We start from the raw sequence: 16,008 nt of genomic DNA on the forward strand, positions 1-16,008 counted from the left end.
TCCAGTCTAGTTTTATCTGGTCTGACCCGGTCCGATGTAGTTTTATCTGGTCTGACCCGGTCCGGTGTAGTTTTATCTGGTCTGACCCGGTCCGATGTAGTTTTATCTGGTCTGACCCGGTCCGATGTAGTTTTATCTGGTCTGACCCGGTCCGGTCTAGTTTTATCTGGTCTGACCCGGTCCGATGTAGTTTTATCTGGTCTGACCCGGTCCGATGTAGTTTTATCTGGTCTGACCCGGTCCAGTCTAGTTTTATCTGGTCTGACCCGGTCCGATGTAGTTTTATCTGGTCTGACCCGGTCCAGTCTAGTTTTATCTGGTCTGACCCGGTCCGGGCTAGTTTTATCTGGTCTGACCCGGTCCGATGTAGTTTTATCTGGTCTGACCCGGTCCGGGCTAGTTTTATCTGGTCTGACCCGGTCCGATATAGTTTTATCTGGTCTGACCCGATCCAGTCTAGTTTTATCAGGTCTGACCCGGTCCGGTCTAGTTTTATCTGGTCTGACCTGGTCCGGTGTAGTTTCATCTGGTCTGACCTGGTCCGATGTAGTTTTATCTGGTCTGACCCGGTCCAGTCTAGTTTTATCTGGTCTGACCCGGTCCAGTCTAGTTTTATCTGGTCTGACCCGGTCCGATGTAGTTTTATCTGGTCTGACCCGGTCCAGTCTAGTTTTATCTGGTCTGACCCGGTCCGATGTAGTTTTATCTGGTCTGACCCGGTCCAGTCTAGTTTTATCTGGTCTGACCCGGTCCAGTCTAGTTTTATCTGGTCTGACCCGGTCCGATGTAGTTTTATCTGGTCTGACCCGGTCCAGTCTAGTTTTATCTGGTCTGACCCGGTCCAGTCTAGTTTTATCTGGTCTGACCCGGTCCAGTCTAGTTTTATCTGGTCTGACCCGGTCCAGTCTAGTTTTATCTGGTCTGACCCGGTCCGATGTAGTTTTATCTGGTCTGACCCGGTCCGATGTAGTTTTTATCTGGTCTGACCCGGTCCAATGTAGTTTTATCTGGTCTGACCCGGTCCGATGTAGTTTTATCTGGTCTGACCCGGTCCGATGTAGTTGTTATCTGGTCTGACCCGGTCCGATGTAGTTGTTATCTGGTCTGACCCGGTCCGATGTAGTTTTATCTGGTCTGACCCGGTCCGATGTAGTTTTATCTGGTCTGACCCGGTCCGATGTAGTTTTATCTGGTCTGACCCGGTCCAATGTAGTTTTATCTGGTCTGACCCGGTCCGATGTAGTTTTTATCTGGTCTGACCCGGTCCAGTCTAGTTTTATCTGGTCTGACCCGGTCCGATGTAGTTTTATCTGGTCTGACCCGGTCCGATGTAGTTTTATCTGGTCTGACCCGGTCCGATGTAGTTTTATCTGGTCTGACCCGGTCCAGTCTAGTTTTATCTGGTCTGACCCGGTCCGATGTAGTTTTATCTGGTCTGACCCGGTCCGATGTAGTTTTATCTGGTCTGACCCGGTCCGATGTAGTTTTATCTGGTCTGACCCGGTCCAGTCTAGTTTTATCTGGTCTGACCCGGTCCGATGTAGTTTTATCTGGTCTGACCCGGTCCGATGTAGTTTTATCTGGTCTGACCCGGTCCGATGTAGTTTTATCTGGTCTGACCCGGTCCGATGTAGTTTTATCTGGTCTGACCCGGTCCGATGTAGTTTTATCTGGTCTGACCCGGTCCAGTCTAGTTTTATCTGGTCTGACCCGGTCCGGTCCGGTTTACGTGTGAAAGAAGCGTCCTGATGGGAGGTGCGTTGTGTTCAGGTGGAGATGGAGCTGCAGCTGCAGGCGGAGCGGGAGGAGGAGGCGGCCCGGCAGGCGGTTCTGGAGCAGGAGCGGCGGGACCGGGAACTGGCGCTAAGGATCGCCCAGAGCGAGGCAGAGCTGATCCCTGACGAGGTTCCGAGCGACTCGGGCCTGCGGAGGTAACATCAACTGATCACAGGAAGTTCCTGTTTCCTGTTTGAACTTTTATCCACCAGGAACTAGTTTGTTCCAGTTTGTTCCCAGTTTGTTTCCAGCATGTGTCCAGTTTGTTTCCAGTTTGTTCCCAGTTTGTTTCCAGCATGTGTCCAGTTTGTTTCCAGTTTGTTCCCAGTTTGTTTCCAGCATGTGTCCAGTTTGTTTCCAGTTTGTTCCCAGTTTGTTTCCAGCATGTGTCCAGTTTGTTTCCAGCTTGTTCCCAGTTTGTTTCCAGCATGTGTCCAGTTTGTTTCCAGCTTGTTCCCAGTTTGTTTCCAGCATGTGTCCAGTTTGTTTCCAGCTTGTTCCCAGTTTGTTTCCAGCTTGTTTCCAGCTTGTTTCCAGTTTGTTTCCAGCTTGTTCCCAGTTTGTTTCCAGCTTGTTTCCAGCTTGTTTCCAGTTTGTTTCCAGCTTGTTCCCAGTTTGTTTCCAGCATGTGTCCAGTTTGTTCCCAGTTTGTTCCCAGTTTGTTTCCAGTTTGTTTCCAGCATGTGTCCAGTTTGTTTCCAGCTTGTTCCCAGTTTGTTTCCAGCTTGTTTCCAGTTTGTTTCCAGTTTGTTTCCAGCTTGTTCCCAGTTTGTTTCCAGCATGTGTCCAGTTTGTTTCCAGCTTGTTCCCAGTTTTTTTCCAGCATGTGTCCAGTTTGTTTCCAGCATGTGTCCAGTTTGTTTCCAGTTTGTCCCAGTTTGTTTCCAGCATGTGTCCAGTTTGTTTCCAGCTTGTTCCCAGTTTGTTTCCAGCATGTGTCCAGTTTGTTTCCAGCTTGTTCCCAGTTTGTTTCCAGCATGTGTCCAGTTTGTTCCCAGTTTGTTTCCAGCATGTGTCCAGTTTGTTCCAAGTTTGTTTCCAGCGTGTGTCCAGTTTGTTTCCAGTTTGTTTCCAGTTTGTTTCCAGCGTGTGTCCAGTTTGTTTCCAGTTTGTTTCCAGTTTGTTTCCAGTTTGTTTCCAGTTTGTTTCCAGCTTGTTTCCAGTTTGTTTCCAGTTTGTTCCCAGTTTGTTCCCAGTTTGTTTCCAGTTTGTCCCAGTTTGTTCCCAGTTTGTTTCCAGCGTGTGTCCAGTTTGTCCCAGTTTGTTCCCAGTTTGTTCCCAGTTTGTTTCCAGCGTGTGTCCAGTTTGTCCCAGTTTGTTCCCAGTTTGTTTCCAGCGTGTGTCCAGTTTGTCCCAGTTTGTTCCCAGGTTGTTCCCAGTTTGTTCCCAGCGTGTGTCCAGTTTGTCCCAGTTTGTTCCCAGTTTGTTTCCAGCGTGTGTCCAGTTTGTTTCCAGTTTGTTTCCAGTTTCTTCCCAGTTTGTTTCCAGCGTGTGTCCAGTTTGTCCCAGTTTGTTCCCAGTTTGTTCCCAGTTTGTTTCCAGCTTGTTTCCAGTTTGTTCCCAGTTTGTTTCCAGTTTGTTTCCAGTTTGTTTCCAGCTTGTTCCCAGTTTGTTCCCAGTTTGTTCCCAGTTTATTTCCAGCATGTGTCCAGTTTGTCCCAGTTTGTTTCCAGTTTGTCCCAGTTTGTTCCCAGCTTCTTTCCAGTTTTTTCAGTTTGTTTCCAGTTTGTTCCCAGTTTGTTCCCAGTTTGTTTCCAGCTTGTTTCCAGTTTGTTCCCAGTTTGTTCCCAGTTTGTTTCCAGCTTGTTTCCAGTTTGTTCCCAGTTTGTTCCCAGTTTGTTCCCAGTTTGTTTCCAGTTTGTTTCCAGCTTGTTCCCAGTTTGTTCCCAGTTTGTTCCCAGTTTGTTTCCAGCTTGTTTCCAGTTTGTTTCCAGCTTGTTTCCAGTTTGTTTCCAGTTTGTTTCCAGTTTGTTCCCAGTTTGTTTCCAGTTTGTTTCCAGCTTGTTTCCAGCGTGTGTCCAGTTTGTCCCAGTTTGTCCCAGTTTGTCCCAGTTTGTTTCCAGTTTGTCCCAGCTTGTTCCCAGTTTGTTCCCAGTTTGTTCCCAGTTTGTTTCCAGCTTGTTTCCAGTTTGTTCCCAGTTTGTTCCCAGTTTGTTCCCAGTTTGTTCCCAGTTTGTTCCCAGTTTGTTTCCAGTTTGTTTCCAGCTTGTTCCCAGTTTGTTCCCAGTTTGTTCCCAGTTTGTTTCCAGCTTGTTTCCAGTTTGTTTCCAGCTTGTTTCCAGCTTGTTTCCAGTTTGTTTCCAGTTTGTTTCCAGTTTGTTCCCAGTTTGTTTCCAGTTTGTTTCCAGCTTGTTTCCAGCGTGTGTCCAGTTTGTCCCAGTTTGTCCCAGTTTGTCCCAGTTTGTTTCCAGTTTGTCCCAGTTTGTTCCCAGCTTCTTTCCAGTTTTTTCAGTTTGTTCCCAGTTTGTTTCCACATGTGATCAGACTATTGATTGATGGATGAGTATTGATTGATGGATGAGTATTGATTGATGGATGAGTATTGATTGATGGATGAGTATTGATTGATGGATTAGTATTGATTGATGGATGAGTATTGATTGATGGATGAGTATTGATTGATGGATTAGTATTGATTGATGGATGAGTATTGATTGATGGATGAGTATTGATTGATGGATTAGTATTGATTGATGGATGAGTATTGATTGATGGATGAGTATTGATTGATGGATGAGTATTGATTGATGGATTAGTATTGATTGATGGATTAGTATTGGAAGGAGGCAGCAGCAGAACCTGAAGAAGCTCTGAAGCGTCTCTGACCGCCAGCGGCTCCGAGCTTCATGCTGCCTTCTCCGAGGCCCAACGTGTGTTTTCTGAAGACCGTTGTCAGGTTTGGAACCGGTTCTCACCGGAGGAACCATCATCTCCATCCCTTTAACCATTTTCTTCTTCTTTGTTTTTTTCTTTTTTGTCCTCCCAGTAATGGTTCCTCAGTTCCATCGTCCCCAGAGAGAGCAGCGTAAGACTCAGCGATTTAACCCTTTAATTTAACCCCAATCCCACCTGCCCCCCCCCCCCCCCAGACCTGTAAACACCCCCCTGCATGCTGAAATAACCTACCAGCTCTGCTCTCACCACATGAAGCCAGAATCTACTAACAGCAGCCACTTTCTGCTGCTTCTCCTTGTAGCTGGATTTCACATTTTACCACAACGGTTTTAATTGTCACCCCCCAGAAATGTAATCTGGGCTCATTTTTATCAAACTGCAGGAGGAAACGAGGATACGAAGGCCATGAGACACTTTTATAGTGAAAAGACCTTTACTCAGTTTGTAACGTGACGGAAATGTTGGTGAAACCGCCGCAGCCACGTTTACATGCTGTAACCAGGTGTGGCCAGAGAGGGCGCTAGTTCACAAAATTACATTGTTAAAATGTAAAAAACAAAAGACGACGTCCAGTTTTTCTGCCTCCGTTCTGAAACAACATAAGAAATTAATTAAATCTTGACAACTACAAGGTCTGTATGTCTCTACAGAAAGCTGAAACGAGATCACAGACGTGTTGGAATCAACATCGTCATAGTGGAAAGTAGTCCTAGAGCGAGCAAAGTAAAAAATAACAGTTTAGAAAAAATATCATGGCGGAATACATTTTTATAAAATGTTTGTAAAGTTTTTCATCAGTGACACCATTTTTACATATCTTACAGTATTTTCTGTTTTTATAGGAAAATAAAAAATTGATTTAAAAGCATCAATTCAAAGCAAATTTACAGTAAATTTCTGACTTGATACATAACTTTATTAATTAAAACTATTTTTTATCTAGCCGTCCTCCAGGTAAACGTTTATGTGTAGATGTTTTCATCATTGATTGAGTTGATGAATCTGAGCCCATCCTGATCAGAAACAAGAGAATCATTGATCGTGGGGAGAAGGAATCACCTTCCCCTCTCCTGATTGGTTAATCGTGTCGTTCTGCTCCGTCTCATGATGGTGTAACTCTGTCCACAGTGCTGGAGCCACCACCAAGTTGAAGAGCTTCACCATGTAGGTTTTCATCCCACACTCCACACCTGCAGAACAGATATAATAACTCTGTTCGGCTCTTCAGCGTCACACTTCAGGCTCTGACGGCCAGAAATGATGCTTCAGTTGCACAAATGGACACATTAGACTATTATGTTGGAGGATGATGATGTTTGGTAGCGCCAGTGTTCAGCCTGGTGATGAAGCTTTTCTCCTCCAGGAGCCTGTTTTTATCTAAATATTCACTGACATGCAGACAGACTGTTTTCCTCCTGAAGATGAGACAAATATTTAGCAAACTGTTTTAGTCTGACATCATGTCTCCTTCTCCATCGTTCTTTCTTTCTTCCATCTCATTCGGACATTTGTCTCCTCCTAAATCGTTTATCAAATAAAAGTCCAGTCTATAATAATGAAAACCAGTTCATAAAGATAACCAGCTAGTTAAAGACATTAACCGTGCGTTAACGCCAAGACTGCATCCTTCCACATTAGCGGCTAATACAAGGACTACAGTCTCCCACATTAGCAGCTAACATTAGGATTGTGGCCTATCTCCCATTAGCGGCTAACGCTAAGACTACAGCAGGGGTGGGCAACTCCGGTCCTCGACTGCCACAGTCCTGCAAATGTTAGGAGTTTCTCTGCTGCAACACACCTGGCACATATCAGACCTAATCAGCGGACTGGTGCATAGCTTGACAACAAACTCTGCACCAGTCTGCTATATAGCCATTGATTTGAATCAGGTGTGTTGCAGCAGAGAAACTCCGAACATTTGCAGGACTGTGGCACTCGAGGACCGGAGTTGCCTACCCCTGGACTACAGTCTCCCACATTACCAGCTAACATCATGATTGCGGGTTATCTCTCATTAGCGGCTAACCCTAGGACCACAGTCTCCCACATTAGTAGCTAACATTAAGATTGTGGCCTATCTCCCATTAGCGGGTAACACTAAGACTACAGTCTCCCACATTAGCAGCTAACCTCATGATTGTGGGCTATCTCTCATTAGCGGGTAACGCTAGGACCACAGTCTCCCACATTAGCAGCTAACATTATGATTGTGGGCTATCTCCAATTAGCGGCTAACGCTAAGACTACAGTCTCCCACATTAGCAGCTAACATCATGATTGTGGGCTATCTCTCATTAGCGGGTAACACTAGGACCACAGTCTCCCACATTAGCAGCTAACATTAAGATTGTGGCCTATCTCCCATTAGCGGGTAACACTAAGACTACAGTCTCCCACATTAGCAGCTAACCTCATGATTGTGGGCTATCTCTCATTAGCGGGTAACGCTAGGACCACAGTCTCCCACATTAGCAGCTAACATTATGATTGTGGGCTATCTCCAATTAGCGGCTAACGCTAAGACTACAGTCTCCCACATTAGCAGCTAACATCATGATTGTGGGCTATCTCTCATTAGCGGGTAACACTAGGACCACAGTCTCCCACATTAGCAGCTAACATTAGGATTGTGGCCTATCTCCCATTAGCGGCTAACGCTAAGACTACAGTCTCCCACATTAGCAGCTAACATCATGATTGTGGGCTATCTCTCATTAGCAGCTAACCCTAGGACCACAGTCTCCCACATTAGCAGCTAACATTATGATTGTGGCCTATCTCCCATTAGCGGCTAACGCTAAGACTACAGTCTCCCACATTAGCAGCTAACATCATGATTGTGGGCTATCTCTCATTAGCGGGTAACGCTAGGACCACAGTCTCCCAGCTAACATTAGGATTGTGGCCTATCTCCCATTAGCGGCTAATGCTAAGACTACAGTCTCCCACATTAGCAGCTAACATCATGATTGTGGGCTATCTCTCATTAGCGGCTAACCCTAGGACCACAGTCTCCCACATTAGCAGCTAACATTATGATTGTGGGCTATCTCTCATTAGCGGGTAACGCTAGGACCACAGTCTCCCACATTAGCAGCTAACATTATGATTGTGGGCTATCTCCCAATTAGCGGCTAATGCTAAGACTACAGTCTCCCACATTAGCAGCTAACATCATGATTGTGGGCTATCTCCCACCAGCGGCTAACGCTAGGACCACAGTCTCCCACATTATCAGCTAACATTAAGATTGTGGTCTATCTGTCAACGGCTAAGGCTAGGACCAGTCTATTCTCTCCTTTCTCTCTCTCTCTCTCTCTATAACATGAGTGTGTATGTGTGTAATAACGTTCATGTTGGCTCGTCGTGCTCTTTAGGGAGGAGATGGCGAAGGAAATGACAGAACTTCTGGCTCGGTGCGTAAAATCTGCTCATTTGACCAACTTTCAGCTTAATCAGCTGATCCGATCGATCAATACAAATCAAAGATTTTAATAAAAAATGGAATCAAAAGATCTGGATGATTGATGACGATTTAACAGTCAATTCTGTCAGAGGCAGAAATGTCACGCTGCCAGCTGATGTTTTTTTTTTTTTTCTTAATTGTTGATTTTTATTGTGTTTTATTTTCATTAATTTTTTTTTATTAATTATTGAATTTAGTTAAAAACTTTTTTCCCGGCTATGTCCAGTCGTCGTTTTCACAACATTTGTGTCCTGGAGGAACCTCCTGCGTCATGATTCCCGATAAAACATAAAAACTGAACCGGTAATGTCGCGTTGACCCTGTCGGGTCTTCCTTTCCCAGCTGCTGATTGGTCCAGATCTCCCAGCAACAGGAAACGGACGGAGAATCTGCCAATGAGATCAGCAGCATCCCTCCTCCATGTCATGTTGTATGAAGTGATGAGTCTGGAGAGCAGCTGGAGAACAGCTGGACATGAAGCTGCTCCACATGAAGCTCTTTGAGACGTCCTGGCAACAGCATGCATTTAACCAACAACCACCCCCTCCCCCCCCATGTAGATCAGATGAAGCATCTTTTTCTTCCTCCTTATCAACAAAGCAGCTTCCTGGGTCTTCCTCGCTTCTTCCCGACGTCTGTAACAGAGAAATTCTTCTTCATGTGAAACCTGACTTTCACTGGGCGGAGTTTACTGGGGGGTTAACTTGCACACGGCTCCAGGTTTACAAACCAGTCAATTCATAACAATCAATTTGACTTTACTGAACTTTACTGAACTTTAATGAAAACAAGCTGTCAGCTAACCTGCTGCACGTTGCTGGATATGTATTTAAAAAAAATCTGCCACTTTCTCATGTAAACGTTCAAATAAAGAGTAAAATATTTAAACAAATGAATAAATACCAAAGAAACAGCTTGTTAAGAAAACCAGGATTAAATACGCTAAACAAAACTTTTAAAGATTTTAAATCAAACCAGTGAAGTGCTTTACATGATAAAAAACATTTCTGCATGTTAAAAAAAAGCTAGAATTCATACACCACAATATATACAAACACAACCTATAATAATCTCCTTTCCACATATAAATAAAAATTGTAATTGATCAAAACCAGCATAAAATATCTAAACTAGAAGGGATGAGAACGTGGTTCGTTTCTACGCCTGTAGGAAAAGGTTTGAGCTCCGTTTACACTCTGGTTCTGGGACCATATACAGTTCCAGTCTGGTCTGAACTGAGTCAGACCAATAAAATAACAGCATAATAGCCAAACGGCAACCTCTAGCGGTTACAAACGAAGCCAAACCCTGCAGTTCCCCCTTCATCCACTCGGGGCTCCAAAACAGAGCAATTCCCCATAGACCCCCATTTTAAAAAGACCAACTTCACAGCAGAAATAAACATGTTCACAGCAGAAATAAACATGTTTACAGCAGAGATAAATAAGTTTACGGCAGAAACACATATGTTTACGGCAGAAACACATATGTTTACGGCAGAAATAAACAAGTTTACAGCAGGAAAAAAAAACATGTTTACAACACAAATAAACATGTTTACAACAGAAATAAATAAGTTTAAAGCAGAAATCAACATGTTTACGGCAGAAATAAGTAAGTTTACAGCAGAAACAAACATGTTTATGGCAGAAATAAATAAGTTTACAGCAGAAACAAAACGGCAGAAATGCAGCCTACAAGTCAAAAACATTTTTGGTTTAAATAGTCAGGTTTGCCTTCATGACAACTGTGGGGGGAGTAAAAAATGTCTGCATAGTTAGGGGCATGTCTGTTTGACTGACAGGTATTTGATATCTAGCAGTAAGAAGGTGTAGCACAACTTTGGTTTTTAGCCCACCTACCTTGGTTAGCTCTTTGCTACAGGCAGGTTGGAGCTCAATCATCAATCATCCACCCCCACACTCAAAGGCCCCCTTTCAGCTCCACCTCTTTGCCCATATAGTTTGACATTTTTGGATTAAAATAAATTTCCATATTTTGCCTCATTTATACATTTATATTTTATTTCATGTGATATTCATTAAATAAAATATCTATAAAATGTGTTCTTGTACTTGAACAGGTGCACAGAAAAGATCCTGTGCATTTAAACGTCTTCCATCCTGATTATCATCATCATTAATAGTGGAGCTTCTTATGACTCCTGTTAATCACGTTTAATGAAGGAGAAAATCAGATTTTTATGGGTGGAAATTCTCACCATGACACATGTAAACCAGTAAACTCCGCTCATCTTGTCCTACTGACCAGGAGGAAATAACCCTCAGTTCTCCCAGAATTTCCTGCTGCAGGTCTGTGGCTGATCTCCTGTCCTGTTCCCTGTCAGAGGTCCGCAGGTCCAGGCCTCCAAAGCCGCCGCCGGCTCCAAGAAGTACGAACTGGGCAAGTGGAAGTATGCCGAGCTGCGGGATGCCATCAATACATCATGTGGTGAGTGTGTGATGGACATGGTTTAGTTCTTCCTCATTGGTCCCAAAAAATGATGACAAAATTTCAGCTACTTTCAGAAATATTTATAGCCGTCATAAATGGCTGTTTCCTGTCAGGTGTTAGCTTTTAGCTGTTAGCCTGTAGCTGTCAAATGTTAGCTTTTAACTGTTAGCTTATATCTATCAGGTTTTAACTTTTATTGTTTAGCTTTTACATGCCAGTTGTTACGTTTTATCTGTTAGCCTATAGCTGTCAGGTGTTAGCTTTTAACTGTTAGCCTATATCTGTCAGGTGTTAGCTTTTAGCTGTTAGCCTATATCTGTCTAGTGTTAGCTTTTAATTGTTAGCTTATATCTGTCAGGTTTTAGCTTTTATTGTTTAGCTTTTACATGCCAGTTGTTACGTTTTATCTGTTAGCCTATAGCTGTAAGGTGTTAGCTTCTAACTGTTAGCCTATATCTGTCTAGTGTTAGCTTTTAACTGTTAGCCTACATCTGTCAGGTGTTAGCTTTTAACTGTTAGCCTATATCTGTCAGGAGTTACCTTTTAGCTGTTAGCCTATATCTGTCTGGTGTTAGCTTTTAACTGTTAGCTTATATCTGTCAGGAGTTACCTTTTAACTGTTAGCCTATATCTGTCAGGTGTTAGCTTTTAACTGTTAGCTTATATCTGTCAGGTTTTAGCTTTTATTGTTTAGCTTTTACATGCCAGTTGTTACGTTTTATCTGTTAACCTATAGCTGTCAGGTGTTAGCTTTTAACTGTTGGCCTTTTAGATCTCACTTGTTAGGTTTTAGCTGTTAGCTGTTTGTTAAAAGGCCCTCCAAGCTTATTGTAAAACCTGATTGGCACATTTTTTCTGGATGAAGATGATTCATAGAAATTTGATCACCAGGCTGATTTAATGGAAAGAAGCAGAGCTGTCAGATAAACTGGTTTTAGTTTCCAGTCTGATGTGGGTTCATCAGACCAGCGATCGTGTCCTGACCTGTGTTGTGGATGTCTGTCCTGCAGACATTGAGCTGCTGGCCGCCTGCAGGGAGGAGTTTCACCGTCGCCTCAAAGTTTACCACGCCTGGAAAACGAAGAACAAGAAGAGGAACACGGAGACGGAGCAGCGGGCACCCAAATCCGTCTTCGACTATGGTACGAACGCACAAGCACGTTTCCCCTCGTCATCCCGTTGGATCTGTCTGCTGCGTGCTCTGTGAGGACGGCACCATCTCATGTTCATGTCTACCATTCACACACACCTGGATCCACGCACACACGCGCACACACACACACACACACACACACACACGCTAAATATCTGAAATAGATCTGCTCCGACTTCTTGGCACTTCTTCCTTCGTCTGTTTTAACGACACGAACAACAAGTGGACCCTTGAGACCGCTGAATGAACGACATCTACGCCGCCATCCTTCATCTTCGTCTTCCTCAAGTCACAGTAGACTGGTCCAGACGGGAGCCCTGGTCCAGACGGGAGCCCTGGTCCAGACGGGAGCCCTGGTCCAGACAGGAGCCCTGGTACTGATGGGACTCCTGGTCCAGACGGGAGTCCTCTGTCTTTATGCGTGTCCCATGTCCCTAAACATGTTGTCTCCATCTCCTGTCTCAATGTTTTATGTGTGAAGGCGGACACGCCGTCCTCACGTTGTATAACCTGCCATCTTTACTTCCAGATCATTCACCACCTGTGAAAAAAGCATGTAAGTGTTGTCCAGCGTGAAACGTTAACAGCAGAGCTGCCCCCCTCCCTCGCTGTATTAACCCCTCCCTCGCTGTATTCACCCCACCACCCCACCCATCATGGTAGCAGTCTGCTCTCGGGTTGTGCTATCATCTGCTGAAGGGGAAAGATGGAAGCGATGGATGGGTTTCCATGGCAACCGCTGCCTCTATCGAGATGAGTGTGTAGATTATCAGAAATGATTTTGGGGCTCCGCTGCAGCCGGCGTTGAGGCTGATGCACCGAGGAGGAGGAGTCATCCAGTCACCTCCACCCTCATCCAGTCAGTTTTATATCCATCCAGTCATCTCCGCCTGCATCCAGTCACCTCTGCCCTCAGTGAGCCACCTCCACCCTCATCCTGTCATTTTTACCTCCATCCAGTCACCTCCGCCTTCATCCAGCCACCCTCACCCTCAACCAGTCACCTCCACCCTCATCGAGCCACCTCCGGCCTCAACCAGCCACCCCCACCAACATCTAGTCACCTCGACCTTTATCTAGTCATTTTTACCCTCATCCAGTCACCTCCACCCTCATCCAGTCATTTTTACATTCATCCAGTCACCTCCACCCTCATCCAGTCATTTTTACATTCATCCAGTCACCTCCACCCTCATCCAGTCATTTTTACATTCATCCAGTCACCTCCACCCTTATCCAGTTACCTTCACCCATATCCAGTCACCTCCACCCTCATCCAGTCACCTCCACCCTCATCCAGTCATTTTTACATTCATCCAGTCACCTCCACCCTCATCCAGTCAGTTTTATATCCATCCAGTCATCTCCGCCTGCATCCAGTCACCTCTGCCCTCAGTGAGCCACCTCCACCCTCATCCTGTCATTTTTACCTCCATCCAGTCACCTCCGCCTTCATCCAGCCACCCTCACCCTCAACCAGTCACCTCCACCCTCATCGAGCCACCTCCGGCCTCAACCAGCCACCCCCACCAACATCTAGTCACCTCGACCTTTATCTAGTCATTTTTACCCTCATCCAGTCACCTCCACCCTCATCCAGTCATTTTTACATTCATCCAGTCACCTCCACCCTCATCCAGTCATTTTTACATTCATCCAGTCACCTCCACCCTCATCCAGTCATTTTTACATTCATCCAGTCACCTCCACCCTTATCCAGTTACCTTCACCCATATCCAGTCACCTCCACCCTCATCCAGTCACCTCCACCCTCATCCAGTCATTTTTACATTCATCCAGTCACCTCCGCCCTCATCCAGTCACCTCCACCCTCATCCAGTCATTTTTACATTCATCCAGTCACCTCTGCCCTCATCCAGTCACTTTCACCACCATCCAGTCACCTCCACCTTCATTCAGTCATTTTTACATTCATCCAGTCACCTCCGCCCTCATCCAGTCACCTTCACCCATATTCAGTCACCTCCACCTTCATTCAGTCATTTTTACATTCATCCAGTCACCTCCACCCTCATCGAGCCACCTCCACCTTCATTCAGTCATTTTTAAATTCATGCAGTCACCTCCGCCCTCATCGAGCCACCTCAGCCCTCATCCAGCCACCTCCACCCTCATCCAGTCACCTCCACCTTCATTCAGTCATTTTTACATTCATCCAGTCACCTCCACCCTCATCCAGTCAGTTTTACATTCATCCAGTCACCTCCGCCCTTATCCAGTCATTTTTAGATTCATCCAGTCACCTTCACCCCCATCCAGTCACCTCCACCCTCATCCAGTCAGTTTTACATTCATCCAGTCACCTCCGCCCTCATCCAGTCATTTTTACATTCATCCAGTCACCTTCACCCCCATCCAGTCACCTCCGCCCTCATCCAGTCACCTCCACCTTCATTCAGTCATTTTTACATTCATCCAGTCACCTCCGCCCTCATCCAGTCACCTTCACCCATATCCAGTCACCTCCACCCTCATCCAGTCATTTTTACATTCATCCAGTCACCTCCGCCCTCAACCATTCACCTCCACCCTCATCCAGTCATTTTTACATCCATCCAGTCACCTCCACCTTCATTTAGTCACCTTCACCCCCATCCAGTCACCTCCACCCGCTTCCAGTCAATTTTACATCCATCCAGTCACCTCCACCTTCATTCAGTCATTTTTACATCCATCCAGTCACCTCCGCCCTCATCCAGTCATGTTTACATCCATCCAGTCACCTCCGCCCTCATCCAGTCATTTTTACCTCCATCCAGTCACCTCCACCCTCATCTAGTCACCTTCACCCCCATCCAGTCACCTCCACCCGCTTCCAGTCAGTTTTACATTCATCCAGTCACCTCCGCCCTCATCCAGTCATTTTTACATTCATCCAGTCACCTCCGCCCTCAACCATTCACCTCCACCTTCATCCAGTCATTTTTATTTTCATCCAGTCACCTCCACCCTCATCTAGTCACCTTCACCCCCATCCAGTCACCTCCACCCGCTTCCAGTCAGTTTTACATTCATCCAGTCACATCCACCCTCATCCAGTTACCTTCACCCATATCCAGTCACTTCCACCCTCATCCAGTCACCTTCACCCATATCCAGTCACCTCCACCCTCATCCAGTCATTTTTACATCCATCCAGTCACCTCCGCCCTCAACCATTCACCTCCACCCTCATCCAGTCACCTCCACCCTCATCCAGTCATTTTTACATTCATCCAGTCACCTCCGCCCTCATCCAGTCACTTTCACCCATATCCAGTCACCTCCACCCTCATCCAGTCACCTTCACCCATATCCAGTCACCTCCACCCTCATCCAGTCATTTTTACATCCATCCAGTCACCTCCGCCCTCAACCATTCATCTCCACCCTCATCCAGTCACCTCCACCCTCATCCAGTCATTTTTATTTTCATCCAGCCACCTCCAACTTAATCATCTAGTCACCTTCACCCCCATCCAGTCACCTCCACCCGCTTCCAGTCAGTTTTACATTCATCCAGTCACATCCACCCTCATCCAGTCACCTCCACCTTCATTCAGTCATTTTTACATCCATCCAGTCCCCTCCGCCCTCATCCAGTCACCTCCGCCCTCATCCAGTCATTTTTACCTCCATCCAGTCACCTCCACCCCCATCCAGTCACCTCCACCCTCATCCAGTCATTTTTACATTCATCCAGTCACCTCCGCCCTCATCCAGTCATTTTTACCTCCATCCAGTCACCTCCACCTTCATTCAGTCATTTTTACATCCATCCAGTCACCTCCGCCCTCATCCAGTCATTTTTACTTTCATCCAGTCACCTCCGCCCTCATCCAGTCATTTTTACTTTCATCCAGTCACCTCCACCCTCATCCAGTCATTTTTACATTCATCCAGTCACCTCCGCCCTCATCCAGTCATTTTTACCTCCATCCAGTCACCTCCACCTTCATTCAGTCATTTTTACATCCATCCAGTCACCTCCGCCCTCATCCAGTCATTTTTACTTTCATCCAGTCACCTCCACCCTCATCCAGTCATTTTTACATTCATCCAGTCACCTCCGCCCTCATCCAGTCATTTTTACTTTCATCCAGTCACCTCCACCCTCATCCAGTCATTTTTACATTCATCCAGTCACCTCCGCCCTCATCCAGTCACCTCCGCCCTCATCCAGTCATTTTTACCTCCATCCAGTCACCTCCACCCCCATCCAGTCACCTCCGCCCTCATCCAGTCATTTTTACTTTCATCC

The 16,008-nt window shown here is 45.7% G+C and overlaps 1 protein-coding gene across 2 annotated transcripts in view; it reads left to right on the plus strand.

Moving 5' to 3' along the window:
- The window catches only part of myo6a (myosin VIa), a 190,010-nt gene that overhangs the window by 167,946 nt on the left and 6,056 nt on the right, over nt 1-16,008 (plus strand). Inside the window, exons 28-31 of one of the 2 annotated variants that reach the window (XM_079255818.1) lie at nt 1,771-1,931; nt 4,763-4,801; nt 10,488-10,591; nt 11,605-11,736. In XM_079255818.1, the coding sequence (XP_079111944.1) occupies nt 1,771-1,931; nt 4,763-4,801; nt 10,488-10,591; nt 11,605-11,736 (436 nt within the window). The remainder of the gene's footprint in view (nt 1-1,770; nt 1,932-4,762; nt 4,802-10,487; nt 10,592-11,604; nt 11,737-16,008) is intronic. The other variant, XM_079255819.1, reaches the window with a different exon arrangement.

The sequence above is a fragment of the Telmatherina bonti genome, assembly GCF_933228915.1.
Source record: "Telmatherina bonti genome assembly, chromosome: 16".
NCBI classification, from domain to species: Eukaryota; Metazoa; Chordata; class Actinopteri; order Atheriniformes; family Telmatherinidae; genus Telmatherina; species Telmatherina bonti.